Below are 24,030 nucleotides of genomic sequence, written 5' to 3' on the forward strand. Positions count from 1 at the left end.
GGTAGGATAGGTAATTGTGTCAAGGAACTTGACGTTACTATGGCAACAGCATTTTGACAGATATGCTTCCCCAAATTTGTATTTCTTGTGTTCCTATTAATGAAAATTATTATTTTTTTTTATTTTTTTTTCACCGTTGTATTGCTTTTAATTAAGATGTCCCAAGAATAACAAAGATTTCCGAGGAGAACATCATGATGTAATTGTCACGTGACGTGACGTCATTATTCCACGTGACATATACCAAAAGAAAGACGTTTGGACATACTATATATCCGACAAGTTTCATTGTGTTTGCTTAAATATTCTGGAAGTTACATAGCCCCCCCCCCACCCCCCTTCAGAGAAGGTCCAAAAAAGCCAGGTCTGAATAGGGTTAAGGATGAAGATGTGCTGGTTACTTTGTTGTGACGTTAGTATAACGTTATATATTTAAGCCTAAATGTTGTCACACTTAGGAGTTTATTACTGTTTAAGGTCCAATGTTATTACATTTAGGAGTTTATTACTGTTTAAGGTCCAATGTTATTACATTTAGGTTCAATTATTACATTTAGGTGTTGTTCTACTTTTTTTAAATCTAATTTTTTAAAACCGAATAGGAATGGGCCTTAAAACCAGCAAAAGAAAAATGAAATAGATATTTGGTTTTACATCTATCTTTAATCAGCAGAAACTACAGTGCTCTTAACAGTGCTCAACTGAGCAGCTGAAGAGATTTTTTTTCTGATACTGGCTGTAAGAGACATCAGTTCTCCTGCAGGATGCTCAGCTCAATGTACTTGATGCCTTCTTTTTCTTGGGCGTCATCGCCATAAATTTCCAGAAACAGGCCGTTGCGGTGATTCAACTTGTTCGTGTAAACCATCTCCCTGCTGAAACCGCCGTCTAGTGGGACGAAACAGGTTCCCCACCGGTCAGACAGGCTTAACTGGATCTCGAACCTTCCCGGGTAATAAGACTCGGATGGTTTCGGGAGTGTAGCATCGCGGTACCGACTGCCCAAAGTTGTGCCACTGGATCCTTCGTAACCAAGACAGGGGGCATGATCTATGTAGTTGTTCTTATCCATTGTCATCACACCAATAAAGCGATGACCATCAGAAACACCGAATGAGGGATCGCTTTCTCCTTGGCCAAATGTGGTTTCTAAACCAACCACCATCTTAACGACAAGTTTCGCATTTGTATCGATGACTCCTGGCGGAATCAGTGGAACGATCATCAGCCGATAGTAGGTACTTGGAGCGCTGAGGAACGTGAGTAGTCGAGGAGTGATGGAATTATGGTGATGGATGAAGGTAGCAGCTGAAGAAAGCTTCATAGGTTGTGAAGAATTTGTAAAACACAAGCTGGGTAAAATAAAACATGAAAGTGTTACAGCAAATTAACATCAGTCCACTATATTAATTTACTTTCAACTTATGGAGGCTCGAGCCCTAGGGTAGTCGTTTTGAAAAAGAAAATTATCTAAAAAGCCATTCTTCGATTTTTACCAAAATACACCATAATGATCAAATATGACCAAAGTTTCATTTTTTTACTGGTCACTTAGTCACAAAGGTTACCATAGCAACGATTGTTGTTCACTTTTGTTTTCAAACAAGCCAGATTTTCTCGAAATCTAGATTGATTTGGTATTAATTTTTTGATATGTTTAAGTATAGTAGATTGACTAGCTGTTGACGAAATTCTAGAAAAATCTGTACGAGCCTTTTCAAGTAAATTTAGAATAAAGTTTTCAGAAATATCTCTTTTTAATATGAAATAGGCGATTTTAAATTTCGTAGTATTTGAACGCAGTTATTCTCTTTTTTTTTGTTAAAAAATACTTACACCATCAAAGACCATTAACTTAACCGAGAGAGTTTTTGCTTTAATTTGTTAAAATACTGCCAATTATAGTAAACTACAAGAAGTTACAAAAAACTTTCTTGATTTACTCCGAAACGATCTTACAGATTTTTCTTAAATTTCCTCTACTGGTAGTCAACCTTATATAGTTAAACATATCAAAAAATGAATACCAAGAGTCAATCTAGTTTTCGAGAAAATCAGGCTTCTTTGAAAACAAAAGAAAACGACAATCGTTGAGTGACCAGTAAAAAATGGAACTTTGGTCATATTTGATCATTATCTAATGGTGTATTTTGGTAAAAATGGAAGAATGGCTTTTTAGATAATTATCATTTTCAAAACGACCACCCAAGGGCTAAAAAAAAACTACATCGAGCCTTCTTGATATAGGTTCATAATTTATCTGGGGGGGGGGGGGGGGGGGCTATGTTGATTTTATTTCTTCCCTTGCATTTTTTGAAAGCCCCCGTTATTTTTTGGTGTGTTTTTCCCTTGCCTCCACATTGCATAATCCGCAACCGTGGGCAAAATACCAGGAGACCCCACACTTCCACTAATTCAGCACCACCACAAAATCACGACTTCGGAGAAATACATTGTAAAAGTGGCTCCTGGTGGCGTTTGCATCTTTTAGACGTTTTGCGGGCCATTTTGTAGTCAAAGATTGCATGAGCACAAAATAACGGCAAAAGGAAAACGTAAGAAAGGATGGATAGTTGTCGTCTTACCTTGCTTCCCCCAGAAACAAATTTGTCTCGTTGGTTTTCGGAACTCTGGTCGTCTGCCAAAGAGGAAGTCTAAGACACAGCACTTCTGTTAGACTATGGTTATAATTCAGTTCAAGTTCGAATGAATATTGTACCGTGAAAATAGAGAATCGAACTATATTACCCGCTGATCGCTGCAAGTTGTTTTCCGTGAAACTGTTTTTTTTTTTTTACTTTATTTCCGATCGCGTTTGGGTAAAACGACTGTATTTTAATTAAAGAAAAATCTGTAAAAAGAAACTAATCTTAGGACTTTAAGAAAGGGAAAGACAGATCTAGATTCCTTAAGTTCATGAGACGTTCGTTTTCTTTAATTTGCTTCTCCCTAAGACAAGTTTCAAGCATCATTGGGAGTAGTGCATATTTGTTCTGGGATAAAAAAGGTCGAGTATCAGAAAATTAAATTAGGCGTGAATGACACTAATGGCACATAATTGTACTTACTAGTAAAATCACGAGCATCACAGCACAGCTCTTTAGCATCATGGCGAACGTTGTTGTTTTTAGTTGATCGCTTAAATGAATGAAGAAGTCAGTATAAGTGAGAGAACCTGCTTTCTTGTGTTAAAATACAGCTCTTTCTACAACGAAAGGTATTTGTCGTGCCTGAACTTCTCGACAACTCAACAGACTGATTGATTCAGCCGCTTATATTCCTCACTAATGCTAAAGTGCATGTGCATTCTGCAACCTGATTGGTTAAACAGCATGCCAAATATTGACTATAGTAACAGTTTACAGCTGTTTCGTGTGTTCATGCATGATCCTTTCAACAAGCTTTTAGATATAAAGATGATCACAGAAATTGGCAATCTGATATCGTTTCATTAAAGTGCTACTATAATGGAATTCGTGTCTTTCCTATCTAGGCCATTTTAAAACACTAACAAGAAGTTTGTAAGGGAAGAAAAATGCCATTTACTGTTTTATTCAAGTTTATAAAATATGTAAATAAGCAAAGCGATGAAGTCATAGACTCAACCGAACTTTGATGAAATATGAAGAAAGAGATATCTCAACTATTTTTCATCAGAAATGGATTCATTGTAGTAATAATTTTGTTACCATGGCAATATGCTGGTTACCAGATCCCCCGATGCTAAAAGCTTTTCTGGCCAATTTAAGCGTTTCATTTTAATATTTGCCAGTGATGCCTTATATACATGATCTGGCAGTCCTATAAATGGGTTAGGTAGATGTCTTGGCCAGGTTTCTTTTTGCCGAACTGAATGAATTACTAAAATATTGGGAACAGAGTATTTTTAACTGTAAGTGTGTCACTTGTAAAACTATTAGTCTGCCAAGTTTCAATGGTCTCTGCAGTAAATTGACTAAGATAACTCTATTTTTATACTTGACATAAAACTGGGTTGAGTAGATGACGTTATCAGTCCCCTAATTTACAAATTTTACAATCTTTTAAAGCTTAAATATCTCCGGAACTAAAACAGATATTTGAAAAAGGAAAACGCCATTTGAATCTTTCGTTGAATTCTCTATGATACGCCTAAAATTACTTTCTCGACACTTTCGGCTCTTGTTTCAACAGTTGTTTCGTGTGTTCATGCATGATCATTTTAACAAGTTTAAAGATATAAAGATAATCACAGAAATTGACAATCTGATATCGTTTCATAAGCGTTCACTTTCGCGACACTTTCGGCTCTTGCTACAATATTTTTTCTGTGAACTGTCATGAGCCGTTTACTAGCAAGCTTCACTAGTCGTGCACTAGCTAGATGTAAGGATTATCGCGAGAGATCAACAATGCAACATTACTGCTCTAAGATTCACAGTCGGCAGTTGTTTTCACATTTATTTCGCGGTATCATAAACATTTAATTTAGCAAGCTTTAAGGAATGAAGATAGTGGAAATTGATAATGGAAGTTACTCCATCGCCTGCACACCCCTCCCCTCAGCCTCCATCCCTCCCACAATTCCCGGCCATTTGAGGGGTCCCATTTTACTCACAGTTCCTTCTAGTTTTGAAAATCATAAATGACTTTTTCTGAGATTTTAAAGAAATCGGACAACATCTTTTGTTAAAATAGCTCTTTCTACACGAAAGTTATCTGTCGTGCCTGCACTTCTCGACAGCTTAAGAGGCTGATTCAGCTTATATTCCTTACTAATGCTTAAGTGCATGCATTCTACAGCCTCATTGGTTAAACAGCATGTCAAATATTGACTGCAAATGATAACAGTTGGAACCTGTCTGCCGTGTTAAAAATAATTTGTTCCCAAAGTTGTTTCGTGGTATTATAAGCTTTTAACATGAACAAGCTTATTATAATGACAATTGTGAGGAATGAGCAGTCCGAAAAATCACTATTAGCTTTGACATTTGGCAGTTGTTCACAGTTGTTTCGTATGATCATGCATGATCCTTTTAACAAGCTTTTAGACATAAAGATAATCACAGAAATTGACAAACTGATATCGTTTTATTAGCATTCACTTTCTCGACACTTTCGGCCCTTGTTTCAACCGTTGTTTTGTGAACTGTCATGAACCGTTATAAACATTTTAACAAGCTTTTAGGGCTCCTGGTAAAAGATAATTGAAGTTGATAATGAATTACTCCACCGCCTGCACACCCCCCATTCAGCCTTCATTCCTCCCCAACCCCGGACATTTGAGGGGTCCCATTTCACTCACAGCTTCCTATCGTTTTGAAAATGACTTTTTCTAAAATTTTAAAGAAATCGGACAACAGCTTAATTCTTCTTAAAAGCTTGATTTGTTTAGAGTCTTCAACAGCTGTGGAATCAAGTAGTCATGAGTGTTTGTTCCCAAAGTTGTTTCGTGCTATTATAAGCTTTGAACAATCTTTTTATAAAGACAATCGTGAGAAATGTGCAATCCGAAACAACTGCCATTAAAATCTGTCACTTTGAAACTTAAAATGTACAGTTTAGGCCTTTTTAGGAAATCGCAACCATTAATCACTCCAGGTCCAAAAGAATCGAATAAGAAAGTGCCATATGGGGAACTGGAAATAAAGATTTTTTGCCCTTGTAGTAAAATACCACCATGACGATATAGCCTTATTTTAACTCCAGATCTGTTAAAATGGATACTTTTGAAACATAAAATGGACAGTGTGGGTCATTTTGGGAAAGCGCCACCATGCACGTGGATTCAGCGTAATGTTCACTCCAAGTCTAAAAGAATCGACTAAGAAAGTACCATATACCCTCCCATCCTCTCTTTCCTCCCCCCTTTTTACGCCTTCTACGCAGGCTAAGATGAAAAAGTAACATGATACCAGAATTTAATAGGTATTTCACGAAACTGTTTACTTTGTTTAGTAAATGTGAATATGAAAGAATTCAGATAATCCTCGTAGTAATATTTGCATTAACAGTAAAGCAATTTTAAAAAGTGACTTTGAAAGAAACAAGAAAAGAAAAAAGATAAGTAGAAAAGTAGAAAGCAAGAGACATTGTTGCAGTTTTCATATGAGCGTGAAGCATTCTCGTCTTTTCTCGTCGTTTCTTTTAGTCAGTACCACAACTTCTTGGTGACCAAAAAAAAAGCGGGCTCTAGGAACAAGATGTGCCACAGGGCCACTTCTTGCAGATTCTGGCTTTATCATCCTGCAGCAGTTGAGGAACAACCTTGATTCCATGGTAACTGACAAGTTTTCGAAAAACCATGGTACGAGGTGAAGGAACTCACAGGCTGGGAACTAGTTTGAATATTGGTCAGTCGCTAAGCAACTTCGCTGCCCAAAATCGAAAACTCAGTCACCTGGGATGGAATCAGGAAAAGGCCTTGTTCACCCGGAAATCAGTAAAGATTGGAAGTAGGCGGAAACCACGACATAATGGAGACATGGGACATTTTAAACCGATGACCCGTGAAGAAGTAAAGAGAGGAGTTGGGCCTTCGAACTACGGAATTTGTTTTTTTTTTTGTTTTTAAAAAAGAACAGATCAGTAAAGAAAACATGAAATGGACATTTTGGTTTTGCTTGCAGTAAAGATTCATCTTTAATCAGTAGAAACTAACACTACTCTTAACAATGCTTAACCAGCTGATCTGATTAATTTTTGTGCTGGCTGTAAGAGACATCAGTTCTCCTGCAGGATGCTCAGCTCAATATACTTGATGCCTTCTTTTTCTTGCGCGTCATTGCCGTAAATCTCCAAAAACAGGCCATTGTAGGGATTCAACTTGTACTGGTAGACCATCTCTCTGCTGAAACCGCCGTCTAGCGGGACGAAACAGGTTCCCCACCGGTCAGACAGGCTTAACTGGATCTCGAACTTTCCTGGGTAACGAGACTCGGATGGTTTCGGGAGAGCAGCATCGAGATGACGAGTCATGGTTTTCCCACTGGGCCCCTCGACACCACGACATGGGGCAGAAGCTGCGTAGTTGGTCTTATCATTTGTTTCCATGCCAATAAAATGATGGCCATCAGAAACAACAAATGAAGGATCGCTGTCTGCTGCGCCAAATTTGATTTCCAAACCAACCGCCATCTTGACGACAAGGTTGGCATTTGTATCGGTGACTCCTGGCGGAATCAGTGGAACGATCATCAGCCGATACAAGAGACTTGGAGCGCTGAGGAACGTGAGAAGTCGAGGAGTGATGGAATTATGGTGATGGATGAAGGAAGCAGCTGAAACAAGCTTCATAGGTGTGAAGAATTTGTAAAACACAAGCTGGATCAAATAAAATATAGAAGAGTCAGTTATTTAGTTAAGAAAACATTCTTGGACTGATGGCTACACTTCAGATGCATTACAGTACATCAAACGATGGAAGTGAAACACACTGTTGGCAAAAAGAGCGAACAATGCTTAAATTTATCTCGGGCTGTTGATATAGTACTTAAGAGTCTATTCACAATTCATCGTCGCTGATTGAAGTATTTCCTCCGACCAAAAGATAAAAAATGCTATTCTCCGCTACTTTTCTCCACTTTCTCGCTGCTGTTGTGAACGGTTCGGCGAACAGGATTAAAGCTTAAAAAAATCCAAATTTTCCTTCATTTACCTGTGGCTGTTTCTTTGACGTGTCATCCTTCAGATCGTGTGCCTGGGCCAGCGATACAGCAAACATCACGTAAATTATTTTGATCAGTTTCATCTTTGAACTGAAGTTTCAGGACTGCTTCGGTTGAACAACTGGTAACAGTTTGAAAACAATGAACAACTGAACTATGTCTTTGTGTGGAACATCAATGTATATGATTTGACTTTTCGAAAATTTTCGCGTCCACAACTCAGACATATATTTATAGGCTTAAGTAATATATTTGGACAACTTATTCAGCCAATAGGCAATAACAGAATTTCACGGCATCGATTTATTTAATTCATGAGAAAAATCGTGGTGTTCTGAATTTTTTTTTTCGCAGAAATGGAAAGCTCGTCTTTCTAAAGGTATTTTTTTACGGGTTTCGATGCCATAACTACAGAAATATTTAAAAAAGAAATAAACGGGAGTTGATTAACATATAAATTCGCACAAAACATGCTTTATTTGTCTTCAATGACAACCATGACCTTGTTTGATCGGACTGTCGTCGTTTATTTTGAACATTTTGTGAACAAGCGGTCGCAGTCTAAGGCTACATCCACAAACGCTCTAAATTAAAAAATAACTTATCATAGTACCTGAAGATTTTTTTCCGTGATGGCTTGACGATCGCTAGCTGGGCTGGCGGTGAAAGTTGCAGTCCGTCTCGGGCAGTCTGTGCACCAAATCTCTTCGCCCCGGCATTGAAAGCGAATGTAATGCGCGAATATTCAATCCGGTCTGGTTATCACTTCCACGCGATCGATTGCCAGCAAACGTGCGGTCCATGTAGGGACTCGTTAGCCTTTGGACGGTCCTCGAAAGCAAACTACGATTTAAGAGAAAACACCAGATATGTGACGCTTAGGAACTTTTAGGTGTAAATTGAGCAGGCGTTTCTGCGATCGGATCACCTATAAAAAAAAATCACTCTGCCCGAGGAGTACATTGCAGAACCAGCAATTCGACAAAATCGCTGATTAAAGGTGGCTCGCTTGGTTTTTTCAAGGGCACACCAACTCGAGTTTGAACGGCCGATTCTTTACTTTCAATTCACCCATAAACCAAAGATCGGAGTGAATTTTCAGAAACGTATATTTGATTGACATCAGTGTTACCATAGCAGCGCAGTGATGATGTCATGTATTTTACAAAGTGCCCCATACTTAACATCTGCGCTACATGTTGGTATTCAAGACTGCATCACAGGCAAACCTACCTATGTGTTCGCAATAAATCTCTGTTGTCATACGAGATCGACGAACTATAGAAATTAAAAGCAATCTACTGTTTTATGAATAAAACACTGAATAATACATATTTAGGGTCATCTCGATCTGAATATCTCAGTTACGTTAAATGTCTTTTATTAAATGAAATATTAGTCGACTCGTGAGTGGCGTTTTATCCGCCTTTCTGCGTCGTTAAAAGCGTTACCAGTTTAGTGATTCGCTTTCGACCGTCGAAAGCGAATCACTAAAATAAAAGGCGCAGAAAGGCGGATAAAACGCCACTCACGAGTCGATTAACATTTCATTTAACTTTGCTGAAGTATTCGGACCACTGACCACTGTTCGTTCCCGTCAAAAAAATATAGGACCGCACAGAGTGCTAACAAAATGGTGAGAAAAACTAATTCAAACGCATGACTGGCACTACTACAAAAGACACTTTTTTAAATGGGCCAATATTTCAACTAGTCTTCTTAAGGGCCAGTGCTATAATATAGCACTGGCCCAACAAGAAGTACTGGGTTTTACTCTGCGTTTTTTGGTTCCCTGCATTCAAAAGTTTCAAAATGGTGGGATCGGAGTCTCAGAGTCCCAGGTTTTTTTGAGAGTACCGCAAACCGCAAACCTCAGGAAGACACGTGACTTTGGCCTTGCCGTCACGTTTGTCGTCAGCGGTTCACGTTTCGACGGGAGAAACAGCTGCTTGCGGTGAGTGAAATACGGCAGAGTTTTTAGACTATTTTAATTTTACAATCCCACGTTTACGGATAAAAATAAGGTTTTTACATTCTTTTCCTCGTTATGTGACAACTTGCTAGCATTCAACGACGAAATCTTTTCGAGTTTCAGTCATTTGAACTGAAGGGGTGAGAATGAATGAAAAACAAAATGGCGACTGTCTTTCACGTGTTTGTGGTTACGGCAACAACCATTAGTTTACTTGTCTATTGTCCATTTCATGCAGCTTTTGAGAAGAAACAGTGCCCTTTGCGATGAAAATTATACAGTGTTAATACAGTGTTGTTGTTTTGACAGAAATATGGCTCCATTTCGCTGGCCTACTGTGGCAAATAATCTTCAGCTGGACACAGAGGTGGCAGCAAGGCGACCGAATTCTCCTTCGGATTGGGAAGTGATCGCTGTAGTCCTCAGCCAAGCCTTCTCCACTGATGATGATAACCAAGTGGAATTGACAGGAAGGGCTTGCCGAGAGCGAATGGACAGACTCTTCACCAAATACAACGAGGAGGACAAAAAATCACTGAAAAAGTAAGCTTTGTATGACTAAAACCTGGTTTGAGTGTTTGCATGTGTGTCTATTGATTTTAAAATCCAACAAAATCGTGAATCCTTGCCTTGTCAGACAGCCATCATTTCACAGCTTCGTCACTGTTCATAACTTACATAAATTATTTCCTATTTCCTATTTTGATACACATGCACACAAGTATATGTGCAGTTAACTGAATTTAATTATTGCTTCTCAAATTATTTATGTTTGCTATAAACATCAGCCTCACTTTGCCCTCTTGCTATTCGCTGTGTACTACGTAATATTAGAGGGAAATGATTTTTTTTTACTAAGGAAACATGACAAGACATGTATCCCCAAACAAATGGCCCACAAACCAAGTTTTTAATATAAAATGTGCCATTTTGTTGTTGTTTTTGGCTGAAGTTCGTCATTAAATTATAATTTTATTTTCTAATTTACCTGGTGATCAGGTCTGGAACCGAAGAAGAATACAGCAACCTTATGAAGCTTTTGGAGGACATCTCCACTTACCAAAGGGACGTGCAGGACCAAAAAAAAAAAAGAAAAAAGAAAACAAAAAAAAGAAGGAAAAAGAGGACAAGCAAAAAGCCATGGAAATGCGTGCAGCTGCCCTTAATGGAATAGCAAGTAGGCATTTTCTATTCTGTATTTTCAGTGTATAATAATGCCCTCTCCTGATGGTAGATAGTAAAACCCTCACTTATGTAACATATTTTGTAAATTGCTCTAGAGAGGAGGAACAGTGTCATGGAAAGTGAGGATGATAGCAGTAGTAGCTCTGGAGAAGGTTCTGACACCACCATTGCTAGTGCCTGTCCTAGCAGCAGCAAAGGCAAAAAAGGCGAGAGAAACATTGGAGGTTACTCATGCAAACAGCTAAAGAAATACCCGATTCCCTCTATAGCGCGCGCCTGCAGGGAATCACGGTAGTTGTATTCATCAAACCATGCGCGAGACTCAGCAACGTGTATCGCTGCTGAGTCTCGCGCAGGGTTTGATGAATAAACTACCGTGATTCCCTGCAGGCGCGCGCTATAGAGGGAATCGGGTATTCCTGTCTCGATGGCCATGTTTGTCAGCCATAACTTATGAAAATTATACACATTAATTTAGGGGAGCTGCTTTATTTTGCAGGCTTTAAGAAATTTGGTATTATGGTGTAAAAGTCATATTGAATAATAGTGATTAATAGTGAAAATGTTTGCAACAAACAGACTTTTCAGCTTTTCCATTGATTTTTTTGCTGTATAGGGCCTAGAAAGAAAATTCAGCATAGAGCAACCAAGCAGTCAGCAATGGAAATGCTCGCAAACAAATACAACCAGAAAGCTGAGCTCAAAGAAAAAGAACTTGAGTTAAGGAAGATGGAACTAGAGTTTCAACAGAAGAAGTATGAGGCAGAGGCTGAAGAAAGGAAGGCTAAGATACATCTTGAGCTGGAGGAAAGGAAGGCCATGTTAGCACTTCTTAAGGACAGGCTTTAGCTTTCATATGTGTGATTTCTCATTGCTGAGTGCTGAGTTGTCCAGGTTTTCTTCATGCTTGCTAACATACAATCCTTTACAATAATCCAACAAATGAGAACATACAAGTCTGCTCCATTTTTGTTTTGGGGAGAATTTAGGTCAAATGAAGTGCGGTTAATTTTGGCCCATTTTTAGTAGCATTTCTACTGATAAAAGAATCTCTATTTTTGAAGAAGTTTGTATTACTTTTACTTGGTATTTATTGTGTAACACATTTTATATGAAAGACAACAAAGAGATATTTATATTTAAATAGTTAACCTTAAGGACTTACAGGTCTTGAAAAGTTGTGATAAATAAATTTGGCCTTAACTGGTATATCCTGTACATGTATACTGACCACATTGCTATTGCATTTTCCACAATTATGTAATTAACAACTACCTAGACCTCAAGTACAGTACCACATGAAGTGGAAACATATATTGGCATGAATGAAATATCTTTAGTTTTCAAAAAAACTGCTCATTTAAAAAAGTTGCTTACAGCAATCAGTAATTCATTGTTTCCAGTATATTGTTTGCTAGAAAAATGTATCCATTTGAAATGGTCTGGAAGCAACAAATCATTCACTGTCAAAAAAGTAACTTTTTTAATCAGAGCACATCGAGGCATTATATTTTTACAGCCTGATTTAAACATTTACAATATTGAGCTGTAGTCTTTTCAAGAGTTATGAAACTAGTCAGTTGTGCAAATGAGTAACAAGAACCAGTTTTTAAGGTTATCCTTGGAGGTGATAAATAAAACCTTGGACTAACGATTCGAGAGATAATTCTCCAATAAGGGGGGGTTCCAAGTCAAAATAAGTGCTGGTTTGAGAGCCATACAAACAAGTGTGACAGTTAGTCAAAATAGTAGCCACTAAGTAGTATTTGGCAACAGGCTGCAGCAGGACTTTCAAATTTTTTTTGAAATCTAAAAAGGCAAAATTTTGGCAAATTTTGCCAAAACCCCACTCTACACTCACTCTTAATTTACTCATCCGGGCATTAAATTCCTGCTGATCATCTGTTAAATTTGCCCCCCTAAATGGGGATAGAATATTGAGTGCAAGCCCATATGCAGGATCACCATAGATTACATATGGCTCCCCACTTGGCCTTTGAAATCTTCGCAGTTTGGTAGCCAGACCACTTGCACCCAGCATAAATGCGTCATGCCTCCTGCCTTCTATTGGCCCAAACATATGGGCTATTAGCCCATTGGGGGCTTGGACTGACTGTAAAAAAAAAATAAATAGAGTCACACTCATGTTTACTTGATTTTTTCGATTAAACAAATATGCTATATGTATTGATTGATTTAAATGAATTCATTCAATGATATGTTTGTTTTCATCTACTCTGACTCTGTTACAGTGTCATAAAGTTTCAATTTTAAGCATCTGGGAGAAGGAGCAGGGTATAGGTGGAGTCATGATCATAAATCAACCTTTCACAGGGATGAACATCAATGAAAATCTAGAACATAATTTTTCATGCACTTCCTTAAGCTTCATCAATATATTGGTAAATGCATTATGATACCTGGAATTTTATACAGTGAGTTCTTTTATGGCCACTATACATGATATGCTGACTGCGGGTTGGGCGGGCAATAGGCCTCGGAGTGCCGTCAATAAATCCCCAGCACTGTTCCAGAGGAGCACCTTTTGGGTGTATAGTTTATGAAAAAAGTTCTGGATCAAGCCATACAAGATCTAAAGTATCAAGCAGATTACTGAAGCGATCAAGAAGGTCATCGACAATCTAGAAAAGAATCGATCATATTATGATTATTTACAGTTGTTGTAAGTCATTCAAATATGATTAACAGTGTATTTTCTGATTGCAATAAATCACCTTTTAAAAATAAGACTAAGTTCAGACTCGGTTCTTCCAAAAATTGTCACTAGGTCACACCATCTATTAGGATACGCAAGTCTTCTCAAGAGTATCATGAGTGCTTCCATCCCGGTTGCATTGGTTCTTTGACTACAAATATAGTATTCAGGTATTTCCAGCGCATCGAGGAGGCGTGGCATATCATCTTTTTGAAACCTAAAGAACACGAGCAGAAACAACAACAACAACCAATAATGAATTTTTAAAGAAAACGTGCGCGAAAAATAAGTGGCATCAGCTCACATACCTAAACATCCGTTCGCACTGGTCTTCGCTAACATCCTCGAGGTTAAGTTTCGGGACGTTATCACCACCGGTTTTCAAAGGAAACAAAAAACCAAATAAAAGTAAATCGAGGTCATCTTCATCGCTGCTTGAACTGTCGTCTGAATCATCGTAAAACATAACGGTCATGATGTCATTTAAATTCCGCCTGTTGAAAAAAGTCGTAGTTAGTTTATACTGTTATTTTTGTTTTAAAAAACGCATATTTTAAGCATGAATCCTATAAAAAACCTTCAGGCCAACGTACCTTGCTGCAGCCGCCATTTTCCTTCAGATTACCCAGATTTTTGCCGTCACTTACGAAAACGCCAAGCTAAAAGCCCAAAACCAACTGTACCTCAAATGGCAAACGCCTAACCGCAAACTGCAGTTTGCGGTTCGCCGTTCTCGGAAAAAACCTGGTGCTAAATGTCTCTATTGCCTAAGAAATAACTGGTAAGTTGATTTTGCGGATTAAGTGTCAGGTGAAGTAATGATCCTTGATCACAAACTTGTATTTGCAATTATTTGCAATTAAAAATATAATTTTCAAAAATGAAAAGCAGGTTAACTGAGCGTTCGAGCCAAGTGGCCCATCTGGCCGTCGCTTCAATATCACAAAAAGCCTGGAAAAAGTTAAAAGAGAGAACTGGAAATTGTTGCGGTTTCCATACGTAGCGTACGAAGGAGTAGGACTCGGCTGCTTGGCTGGGGTGAAGGGATTTCAGAGTTTAGGAACGAGCCTTGATACGACGCAATAAAAATGAATGTGATTGCAACGTACGGAAAAGTCCTTGTTTTCTCAGTAACAACAACAACAACAACCTTTAATGTACTCTGTGAGGTCTACTGAGGAAACACGAGTGGGAAGCCAAGGGAGAGAATAGCTGCGATTGAAGCGTTGACGAAGATATATCAGCCTTAAAATCAGGGATTCAAAGGAAAAATGAGACGGACGCTTGTTTTGCATCTAGCGAAGACTCATCTTTAATCAACATAGAAACTACAATGTTTCTGACAATATTTAATCAAGTAAATAGATTTCTGTCTTGTACAGACATCAGTTCTCCTGCAGTATGCTCAGCTCAATGTACTTGATGCCCTCTTTCTCTTGCGCCGCCTCTCCATAAATCTCCAAAAACAGGCCGTTGCGGGGATTTAGCTTGTTTTGGTAAGCCATCTCCCTGCTGAAACCGCCGTCTAGCGGGACGAAACAGGTTCCCCACCGGTCAGACAGGCTTAACTGGATCTCGAACCTTCCTGGGTAATACTGAGTCTCGGATGGTTTCGGGAAAGCAGCATCGAGATGTTGATCGTTTAAGGTTGTGCCACTGGATCCTTCGATTCCACGACAAGGAGCGTGGTCTTTGTAGTTGTTCTTATCCATTGTCATCCAACCAATAAAGCGTTGGCCATCAGAAACCCCGAATGATGGATCGCTTTCTCCTTGGCCGAATGTTGTTTCCAAGGCAACCGCCATCTTGATGACAAGGTTGGCATTTGTATCGATGACTCCTGGCGGAATCAGTGGAACGATCATCAGTCGATAGTAGGTACTTGGAGCGCTGAGGAAGGATCTTAGTAATGAAGAAATACCGTATTTTCTCGAATAAACGCCGGGGGCGTTTATTTAAAACTTGGCCTCAGAGACCCGGCGTTTATTTGAAGCCGGCCTTTGATCGGGGTCCGGCGTTTATTTATGAAGTAAAATTTTCAATCATTTTTGAGTTAAGGCTAAAACAACTGATTAACAATCGCTGGAGGGATCCTAGCGATTTTAGCGACAGCGAGCACTACAACAAAAGAAAGAGAGTGCGTCAGTCATAACAAAAAGAGCATGCCAGAACATTGACTAACATTGCTATATTTTCAATTTTGTGTTGTTGTACGTCATAAACCGCAGTTAATGTTACGCCAGAGTTGTTCGTAAAGCATTTATTAAAATAACAAAAACCGTATACCATATAGTACGTGTCATAGCAGTGCTTTTCTAGCGAATATCTTCACTTATTGGATCGACGCAAATAAACGCCGGGACCTCGATTAAACGCCGGGACCCCGAATAAACGCCGGGGGCGTTTATTTAAAACTTGGCCTCAGGGACCCGGCGTTTATTTGAAGCCGGCGCTTAATCGGGGTCCGGCGTTTATTCGAGAAAATACGGTAACTAAGAAAGTAATACGATACAAAAATTTAATACTGTTGTCACGCAACTGTTTCAGGGGGGGGGGGGGGGGGATAGAAACGAGGTCTGGGACCGGATAGCAATGTTCTCACAACTTGCAACGCGATCAATTCACGATCTAGTCAGTGGGTTTTGGTCGGTGATGCAGCAGGCCATCTTTTCCCGCGAAATGAAAGCTATGGCAATCACAACTACGATGCTGTGGATTCAGTGATTGTAAAGGGGTGACAACTATCTTCACTAAAAATCTGTTTTTATCCCAAAATTTCGTCATCACTGTGTAGTTATAAAGATGCATAATTTTGTGAAGTTGTGTTACTTTTTAGCACTGAAATGCAAATGATTGTACAACGATTTTCAACCCACGTGGGGATCGCAAATGAGGTAAAACAAAGAACGACCAAGTCAACAAACAACCTCGAAACAATAGAGAAAGAACAAAAGCCCCGACCGGCACGAGAAAATTCGATCGCCACGTTTTCATTACCATTTCCTTGATGGATTTATTTGATAACAAACACGTTGACAACAAGAACCTTTCCGGGACATTTTCGCTGCTTTAAAGACACAACTTAGAAAACTTCTTTTACTACTAAAAAAATAACCGAACTCTCCCACTGGGCCAATGTTGTTGTTATTGTTGAGGCAAGTTCAGAATGAGAGGAGCTGCCCATGCGCCTTAGAGACATCCGCTGACTGATTGCTTTGCAAGTGGGGAGAACATCATTCAGATTTCATATAAGAGAATGTATGGGAAGTTGCTCCCCCCCCCCCCCTGAACTGTTTACTTTACTTAGTCAATGTGTATATGAATAATACAAATATGATTGTGCAAAGTGAGGTAACAATCCTTGTAATTATATTTGTATTTAATTGAATTTCAATGAATCCTGACAGAGAAAAAAAAAACAAGAAGAAAAAGAAGAAAATTTTTTTCAGACTTCACGACAAGACTTGAAAATGAGAGATATTGTTCCGGTTTCCACCTGAACGTACGTCATGTATGGGGACACATACATCCTACCAAAGAGTTTAAACGAAGAGCGTCCTCTGGGCACGAAAATGAGTGTGAAAGACAAGAAGAACACGGCTGCCACTCATTCTGCGTCAGTGGGCGTAGCGACCATATTGTCATGGCATCTCACATTTCTTCGAAAAACCATGGGAACGAAGTGGGGACGAAGTAAAGGACCTCTGAGAACTAATTTGAATATTCGTCATGTCGCTTAGCAACTTCCCTGCCAAAAATCGTGGGCTCAGTCACCCGGAAGTCAGTAAAGATTGGAAAAGGAGGAAACCACAAACTTTACAGAGACAAGGGGAAGAAAAGGGAGGAGTTGGGTTTTGCACAAGGAGTCTGTTATTTTTTTAAACAAAACAAAATGATCACGGGACGCTTGGTTTTGCTTCTAGTAAAGATTCATCTTTAATCAGAAGAAACTACAGTGCTCTGAACAATGCTCAATCAAGCGAACAAATGTTTCATTCGTAGTGGCCGTAAGAGACATCGATCAGTTCTCCTGCAGGATGCTCAGCTCAATGTACTTGATGCCTTCTTTTTCTTGCGCCGCATCGCCATAAATTTCCAGAAACAGGCCGTTGCGGTGATTTAACTTGTTCGTGTAAACCATCTCCCTGCTGAAACCACCGTCTAGCGGGGTGAAACAGGTTCCCCACCGGTCAGACAGGCTTAACTGGATCTCGAACCTTCCTGGGTAATAAGACTCGGATGGTTTCGGGAGGGTAGCATCGCGGTACCGACTGCCCAAAGTTGTGCCACTGGATCCTTCGTAACCAAGACAGGGTGCATGATCTATGTAGTTGTTCTTATCCAGTGTCATCCAACCAATAAAATGATGACCATCAGAAACACCGAATGACGGATCGCTTTCTCCTTGGCCAAATGTGGTTTCTAAACCAACCACCATCTTAACGACAAGTTTCGCATTTGTATCGATGACTCCTGGCGGAATCAGTGGAACGATCATCAGCCGATAGTAGGTACTGGGAGCGCTGAGGAACGTGAGTAGTCGAGGAGTGATGGAATTATGGTGATGGATGAAGGTAGCAGCTGAAGCAAGCTTCACAGGTGTGAAGAATTTGTAAAACACAAGCTGGGTAAAATAAAACATGTAAGTGTTACAGCAAATTAACATCAATCCACTATATTAATTTACTTTCAACCTAAGGAAGCTCGATATAGTTTTTTTTAGCCCTAGGGTGGTAGTTTTGAAAATGAAAATTATCTAGAAAGCCATTATTCGATTTTTACCAAAATACACCATAATGATCAAATATGACCAAAGTTTCATTTTTTAATGGTCACTTAGTCACAAAGGTTACCATAACAACGGTTGTCGTTTTCTTTTGTTTTCAAACAAGCCAGATTTTCTCGGGCCATTTTGTAGTCAAAGATTGCATGAGCACAAAATAACGGCAAAAGGAAACGTAAGAAACGATGGATAGTTGTCGTCTTACCTTGCTTCCCCCAGAAACAAATTTGTCTCGTTGGTTTTCGGAACTCTGGTCGTCTGCCAAAGAGGAAGCCTAAGACACAGCACTTCTGTTAGACTATGGTTATAATTCAGTTCAAGTTCGAATGAATATTGTACCGTGAAAATAGAGAATCGAACCATATTACCCGCTGATCGCTGCAAATTGTTTTCCGTGAAACTGTTTTTTTTTTTACTTTATTTCCGATCGCGTTTGGGTAAAACGACTGTATTTTAATTAAAGAAAAATCTGTAAAAAGAAACTAATCTTAGGACTTTAAGAAAGGGAAAGACAGATCTAGATTCCTTAAGTTCATGAGACATTCGTTTTCTTTAATTTGCTTCTCCCTAAGACAAGTTTTCAAGCATCATTGGGAGTAGTGCATATTTGTTCTGGGATAAAAAAAGGTCGAGTATCAGAAAATTAAATTAGGCGTGAATGACACTAATGGCACATAATTGTACTTACTAGTAAAATCACGAGCATCACAGCACAGCTCTTTAGCATCATGGCGAACGTTGTTGTTTTTAGTTGATCGCTTAAATGAATGAAGAAGTCAGTATAAGTGAGAGAACCTGCTTTCTTGTGTTAAAATACAGCTCTTTCTACAACGAAAGGTATTTGTCGTGCCTGAACTTCTCGACAACTCAACAGACTGATTGATTCAGCCGCTTATATTCCTCACTAATGCTAAAGTGCATGTGCATTCTGCAACCTGATTGGTTAAACAGCATGCCAAATATTGACTATAGTAACAGTTTACAGCTGTTTCGTGTGTTCATGCATGATCCTTTCAACAAGCTTTTAGATATAAAGATAATCGCAGAAATTGACAATCTGATATCGCTTCATTTAAGTGCTACTATAATGGAATTCGTGTCTTTCCTATCTAGGCCATTTTAAAACACTAACAAGAAGTTTGTATGGGAAGAAAAATGCCATTTACTGTTTTCAAATCTCTCTCTTTTCTTTCCAGAGATATTCAAGTTTATAAAATATGCAAATAAGCAAAGCGATGACGTCATAGACTCAACCGAACTTTGATGAAATATGAAGAAAGAGATATCTCAACTATTTTTCATCAGAAATGGATTCATTGTAGTAATAATTTTGTTACCATGGCAATATGCTGGTTTCCAGATCCCCCGATGCTAAAAGCTTTTCTGGCCAATTTAAGCGTTTCATTTTAATATTTGCCAGTGATGCCTTATATACATGATCTGGCAGTCCTATAAATGGGTTAGGTAGATGTCTTGGCCAGGTTTCTTTTTGCCGAACTGAATGAATTACTAAAATATTGGGAACAGAGTATTTTTAACTGTAAGTGTGTCACTTGTAAAACTATTAGTCTGCCAAGTTTCAATGGTCTCTGCAGTAAATTGACTACGATAACTCTATTTTTATACTTGACATAAAACTGGGTTGAGTAGATGACGTTATCAGTCCCCTAATTTGCAAATTTTACAATCTTTTAAAGCTTAAATATCTCCGGAACTAAAACAGATATTTGAAAAAGGAAAACGCCATTTGAATCTTTCGTTGAATTCTCTATGATACGCCTAAAATTACTTTCTCGACACTTTCGGCTCTTGTTTCAACAGTTGTTTTGGTGTTCATGCATGATCATTTTAACAAGTTTAAAGATATAAAGATAATCACAGAAATTGACAATCTGATATCGTTTCATAAGCGTTCACTTTCGCGACACTTTCGGCTCTTGCTACAATATTTTTTCTGTGAACTGTCATGAGCCGTTTACTAGCAAGCTTCACTAGTCGTGCACTAGCTAGATGTAAGGATTATCGTGAGAGATCAACAATGCAACATTACTGCTTTAAGATTCACAGTCGGCAGTTGTTTTCACATTTATTTCGCGGTATCATAAACATTTAATTTAGCAAGCTTTTAGGTATGAAGATAGTGGAAATTGATAATGGAAGTTACTCCATCGCCTGCACACCCCTCCCCTAAGCCTCCATCCCTCCCACAATTCCCGGCCATTTGAGGGGTCCCATTTCACTCACAGTTCCTTCTAGTTTTGAAAATCATAAATGACTTTTTCTGAGATTTTAAAGAAATCGGACAACATCTTGTGTTAAGGCAGCTCTTTCTACACGAAATGTATCTGTCGTGCCTGCACTTTCCAACAGCTAGCTCAAGTGATTGTTTCAGCTTATATTCCTTACTAATGCTGAAGTGCATGCATTCTACAGCCTCATTGGTCAAACAGCATGTCAAATGTATTGACTGCAAATGATGAGAGTTGGAACCTGTCTGCCGTGTTAAAAATAATTTGTTCCCAAAGTTGTTTCGTGTTATTATAAGCTTTTAACATGAACAAGCTTATTATAACGAAAATTGTGAGGAATGAGCAGTCCGAAAAATCACTATTAGCTTTGACATTTGGCAGTTGTTCACAGTTGTTTCGTATGATCATGCATGATCCTTTTAACAAGCTTTTAGATATAAAGATAATCACAGAAATTGACAAACTGATATCGCTTCATTAGCATTCACTTTCTCGGCACTTTTGGCCCTTGTTTCAACAGTTGTTTTGTGAACTGTCAAGAACCGTTATAAACATTTTAACAGGCTTTTAGGTGTGAAGATAATGGAAGTTGATAATGGGCTACTCCACAGCCTGCACACCCCTTCCCTCAGCCTCTATCCAACCCCCCCCCCCCCCCGGCCATTTGAGGGGTCCCATTTCACTCACAGCTTCTTCTCGTTTTGAAAATGACTATTTCTGAGATTTTAAAGAAATCAGACCCGTTTCAGACGCCGTACTTCACATGAGCCGAATCGAATTAGGTTTTTGGGCCGACCTAAATTATTTAGATCGGCTGAATTGATTCAGACGCCGAGATTTATTCAGCCGATTGCCAGCGGTTTTTACGCGAAGTAGAAAACATGGCGGACGCTGTTAACAAACACTTAAATCGGAGTTTCTTCTGAGAACTATGATGGAGAGGGCGGAAAATAGAAGAAAAAGGATGCAGACTGTATTGAATCACATTGTGACGAGAAGGCGACAGCTGATGAGTGTTTGCCTTCTCAGTATGCTTCTGTTGTTTTCTCGAGCAGAAAACGCCACATCCAAATGTGCTCGTTCTTGCCGAGCATTTATTGCACTTATTGCATATCGGAATCTTGCACTTAATGCAGGAGTATTTTGTAGAGTCAAAGCACGAACTGCACATATCAACTTCTTCGCTTAAAGCTTGTTTTGCACTCCAAGCCGCCCTTTTGGATCCTTACATTAACCTTTAGCGCATGCTCTGTGGTAAAAAAAATACATTTTCATAATTTATGCGTTTGATTCGGCTCATGTGAAGATCGGCGTTTGAATCAAAGCCGGTCCACAGCTGTTATTCCCGGCTGAGCTAGGCGTGAAGAACGGCTGAGCCGATCCGAATTCAATCAGCCGTTCCGAATTGATTCAGATGCCGTACCACACATGAACTTAATTGAACTAATTCGATTCGGCCCATGTGAAGTACGGCGTCTGAAACGGGCCTCAGACAACAACTTAATTTTTCTTAAAAGCTTGATTATTTTAAAGTCTTCAACAGCTGTGGAATCAAGTAGTCATGAGTGTTTGTTCCCAAAGTTGTTTCGTGCTATTATAAGCTTTCAACAATCTTTTTATAAAGACAATCGTGAGAAATGTGCAATCCGAAACAACTGCCATTCAAAAACTGTCAGTTTGAAACTTTTAACTTTTATGGCCCTTTTGGGAAATCGCTACCACGTGGATTTAGCCTAATGATCACTTCAGGTCCAAAGGAATCAGATTAGAAAGTGCCACATGGGGAACTGAAAATGAAGATTTTTTGCCCCTGTAATAAAATGCTACCCTGTCGGTAAAGCCTAATTTTCACTCCAGATCCATTAGAGAAAGCCAGTTTCAAACTTAAAATGCACCGTTTCGTTTATTTTGGGAAAATGTCACCACGTGGATTCAGCCGAATGTTAACTCCAGATCCAAAGGAATCGAAGAAGAAAGTGCCACATGGGGAACTGAAAATGAAGATTTTTTGCCCTTGTGATGAAATACTCACGCACCATGTCGATAAAGCCTTATTTTTCCCTGATCCATTAAAAACTGTTATTTTAAACTTAACTGGAAATGAACAGTTTGGGCCTTTTAGGGAAAATTCCACCATGTGAATTCAGCCTAGAGTTGACTCTAGGTCCAAAACAATCCAATAAGAAAGTGCATATAAGGAACTGAAAATGAAGATTTTTGCCGTTGTGATGAAGTGCCACCAGGTCAATAAAACCTAGTTTTAACTACAGATCCATGAAAAACTGCAAGTTTAATACTTAAAATGTACTGTTGGGGCTTTTTTGGTAAACGACACCACGTGGATTCAGCCCAGCGTTCAATCCAGGTCAAAAAGAATGCAATAAGAAAGTGCCACATGGGAGGAATGAAAATGAATATTTTTTGCTCTCGTTATGCCACCACGTCGAACACGCCTAATTTTAACTCCAGATCCATTAAAAACGGCCTATTTTGGACCTTCTCGAGAAAATCCTACCACGTGGATTCAACCTAATGTCCACTCCAGGTCTAAAAGAATCAAATAAGAAAGTGCCAAATAAGGAACTAAAAATGTAGAATTTTTGCCCTTGTTATGAATTGCCACCAGGTCCAATAAAAACAGCACGTTTGAAATTTAAAATGTACAGTTTGGGAAGTTTTGGAAAACTACCACCACATGGATTCAGCCTATAGTTCACGCTAGGTCCAAAAGAATCGAATAGGACCGTGTCATATAAGAAAGTAAAAATGAATTTTTTGGCCCTTGTGATCACATGCCACCAGCCCAATAAAGCATTGTTTCCACTCCAGATCCATCAAAAACTCCCAGTTTGAAATTTAAAATGTACAGTTTGGGAATTTTTGGGAAACTACCACCACGTGGGTCCAGCCTGTAGTTCACGCTAGGTCTAGAAGAGTCGAATATGAAAGTGCCATATAAGAAAGTAAAAATGTTTTTTTTTTGCCCTTGTGATGAAATGCCACTAGCCCAATAAAGCCTTATAAAATTTTCACTCCAGATTTATTAAAAGCTGCCAGTTTGAAACTTTAAACGTAAAGTCTGGGCCGATTTTGGAAAACGCCACCACGTGGATTCAGCAAAATGTTCACTCCAGCTCCAAAAGAATCAATTAAGAAAGTGCAACACGGGGAACCGAAAATGAAGTTTTACGCCCTTATGATAAAACACCAACTTGTCGATAAAGCCTAAATTAAACTCCAGATCCATTAAAAGCTGCCAGTTTGAAACATGTCATGTACAATTTGGGCCTTTTTGGAGAAAATGCATGCACCACGTGGACTCGGCCTGTCGTTCACTCTAGGTCTAAAAGAATCGAATAAGAAACTGCCATATAAAGAACTGAAAATGGAGATTTTTTTCCCTTGTGATGAAATGCCACCTTGTCGATAAAACCTTATGTTAACTCCAGATCCAGTAAAAACAGCAAGTTTGAAACTTA

General features: G+C 39.0%; 6 protein-coding genes and 1 long non-coding RNA gene across 7 annotated transcripts in view; 2 read left to right on the top strand and 5 right to left on the bottom strand.

Annotated features, from left to right (window-relative positions):
- Nucleotides 1–590: 590 nt before the first annotated feature.
- Nucleotides 591–3,288, bottom strand: LOC144649113 (uncharacterized). The gene is made up of 3 exons (XM_078508571.1): nucleotides 3,069–3,288; nucleotides 2,586–2,654; nucleotides 591–1,352 (listed from the first exon to the last, which is right to left on the bottom strand). The coding sequence occupies exon 3, from the start codon at nucleotides 1,322–1,324 to the stop codon at nucleotides 749–751; it is 576 nt and encodes a 191-aa protein (XP_078364697.1). The 5' UTR covers nucleotides 1,325–1,352; nucleotides 2,586–2,654; nucleotides 3,069–3,288; the 3' UTR covers nucleotides 591–748.
- A 3,302-nt stretch (nucleotides 3,289–6,590) lies between these two features.
- LOC144649125 (uncharacterized) lies at nucleotides 6,591–7,842 on the bottom strand. The gene is made up of 2 exons (XM_078508575.1): nucleotides 7,637–7,842; nucleotides 6,591–7,302 (listed from the first exon to the last, which is right to left on the bottom strand). The coding sequence occupies exons 1-2, from the start codon at nucleotides 7,727–7,729 to the stop codon at nucleotides 6,703–6,705; spliced, it is 693 nt and encodes a 230-aa protein (XP_078364701.1). The 5' UTR covers nucleotides 7,730–7,842; the 3' UTR covers nucleotides 6,591–6,702.
- A 1,735-nt stretch (nucleotides 7,843–9,577) lies between these two features.
- On the top strand, nucleotides 9,578–11,010 carry LOC144649134 (uncharacterized). The gene is made up of 4 exons (XM_078508589.1): nucleotides 9,578–9,600; nucleotides 9,928–10,161; nucleotides 10,618–10,795; nucleotides 10,899–11,010. The coding sequence occupies exons 2-3, from the start codon at nucleotides 9,932–9,934 to the stop codon at nucleotides 10,790–10,792; spliced, it is 405 nt and encodes a 134-aa protein (XP_078364715.1). The 5' UTR covers nucleotides 9,578–9,600; nucleotides 9,928–9,931; the 3' UTR covers nucleotides 10,793–10,795; nucleotides 10,899–11,010.
- A 1,303-nt stretch (nucleotides 11,011–12,313) lies between these two features.
- LOC144649142 (uncharacterized) lies at nucleotides 12,314–14,007 on the bottom strand. Its single transcript, XR_013569845.1, has 3 exons — nucleotides 13,828–14,007; nucleotides 13,224–13,445; nucleotides 12,314–12,916 (listed from the first exon to the last, which is right to left on the bottom strand). It is a non-coding gene; the product is annotated as an uncharacterized LOC144649142 (long non-coding RNA).
- An 815-nt stretch (nucleotides 14,008–14,822) lies between these two features.
- On the bottom strand, nucleotides 14,823–16,185 carry LOC144636860 (uncharacterized). Its single transcript, XM_078496070.1, has 2 exons — nucleotides 16,145–16,185; nucleotides 14,823–15,421 (listed from the first exon to the last, which is right to left on the bottom strand). Exons 1-2 carry the CDS (start codon nucleotides 16,183–16,185, stop codon nucleotides 14,905–14,907), a joined length of 558 nt encoding a protein of 185 aa, XP_078352196.1. The 3' UTR covers nucleotides 14,823–14,904.
- A 1,261-nt stretch (nucleotides 16,186–17,446) lies between these two features.
- On the bottom strand, nucleotides 17,447–19,211 carry LOC144660901 (uncharacterized). The gene is made up of 3 exons (XM_078521629.1): nucleotides 18,991–19,211; nucleotides 18,508–18,576; nucleotides 17,447–18,143 (listed from the first exon to the last, which is right to left on the bottom strand). The coding sequence occupies exons 1-3, from the start codon at nucleotides 19,030–19,032 to the stop codon at nucleotides 17,541–17,543; spliced, it is 714 nt and encodes a 237-aa protein (XP_078377755.1). The 5' UTR covers nucleotides 19,033–19,211; the 3' UTR covers nucleotides 17,447–17,540.
- A 2,228-nt stretch (nucleotides 19,212–21,439) lies between these two features.
- LOC144660640 (tRNA:m(4)X modification enzyme TRM13 homolog) overlaps nucleotides 21,440–24,030 on the top strand; it is a 124,349-nt gene continuing 121,758 nt past the window's right edge. Inside the window, exon 1 of the mRNA XM_078521335.1 lies at nucleotides 21,440–21,444. The gene's annotated coding sequence lies outside the window, so the exon portion shown is untranslated. The remainder of the gene's footprint in view (nucleotides 21,445–24,030) is intronic.

This window comes from Oculina patagonica, chromosome 1 (assembly GCF_052425735.1).
Source record: "Oculina patagonica isolate OP01 chromosome 1, crgOcupat, whole genome shotgun sequence".
In the NCBI taxonomy this organism is placed as follows: Eukaryota; Metazoa; Cnidaria; class Anthozoa; order Scleractinia; family Oculinidae; genus Oculina; species Oculina patagonica.

Coding starts and splice junctions, on each gene's coding strand:
- LOC144649113 (XM_078508571.1), bottom strand. CDS start 1,324: ATGAAGCTTTCTTCAGCTGCTACCTTCATCCATCACCATAATTCCATC.
- LOC144649125 (XM_078508575.1), bottom strand. CDS start 7,729: ATGAAACTGATCAAAATAATTTACGTGATGTTTGCTGTATCGCTGGCC. Junction 7,303..7,636: donor CGTCAAAGAAACAGCCACAG/GTAAATGAAGGA, acceptor TATTTGATCCAG/CTTGTGTTTTACAAATTCTT.
- LOC144649134 (XM_078508589.1), top strand. CDS start 9,932: ATGGCTCCATTTCGCTGGCCTACTGTGGCAAATAATCTTCAGCTGGAC. Junction 10,162..10,617: donor GACAAAAAATCACTGAAAAA/GTAAGCTTTGTA, acceptor CCTGGTGATCAG/GTCTGGAACCGAAGAAGAAT.
- LOC144636860 (XM_078496070.1), bottom strand. CDS start 16,185: ATGGCCTGCTGCATCACCGACCAAAACCCACTGACTAGATC. Junction 15,422..16,144: donor CAAAACCCACTGACTAGATC/GTGAATTGATCG, acceptor TTCATTACTAAG/ATCCTTCCTCAGCGCTCCAA.
- LOC144660901 (XM_078521629.1), bottom strand. CDS start 19,032: ATGATGCTAAAGAGCTGTGCTGTGATGCTCGTGATTTTACTA. Junction 18,577..18,990: donor TGATGCTCGTGATTTTACTA/GTAAGTACAATT, acceptor GCTGTGTCTTAG/GCTTCCTCTTTGGCAGACGA. Junction 18,144..18,507: donor TTGTTTCTGGGGGAAGCAAG/GTAAGACGACAA, acceptor TATTTTACCCAG/CTTGTGTTTTACAAATTCTT.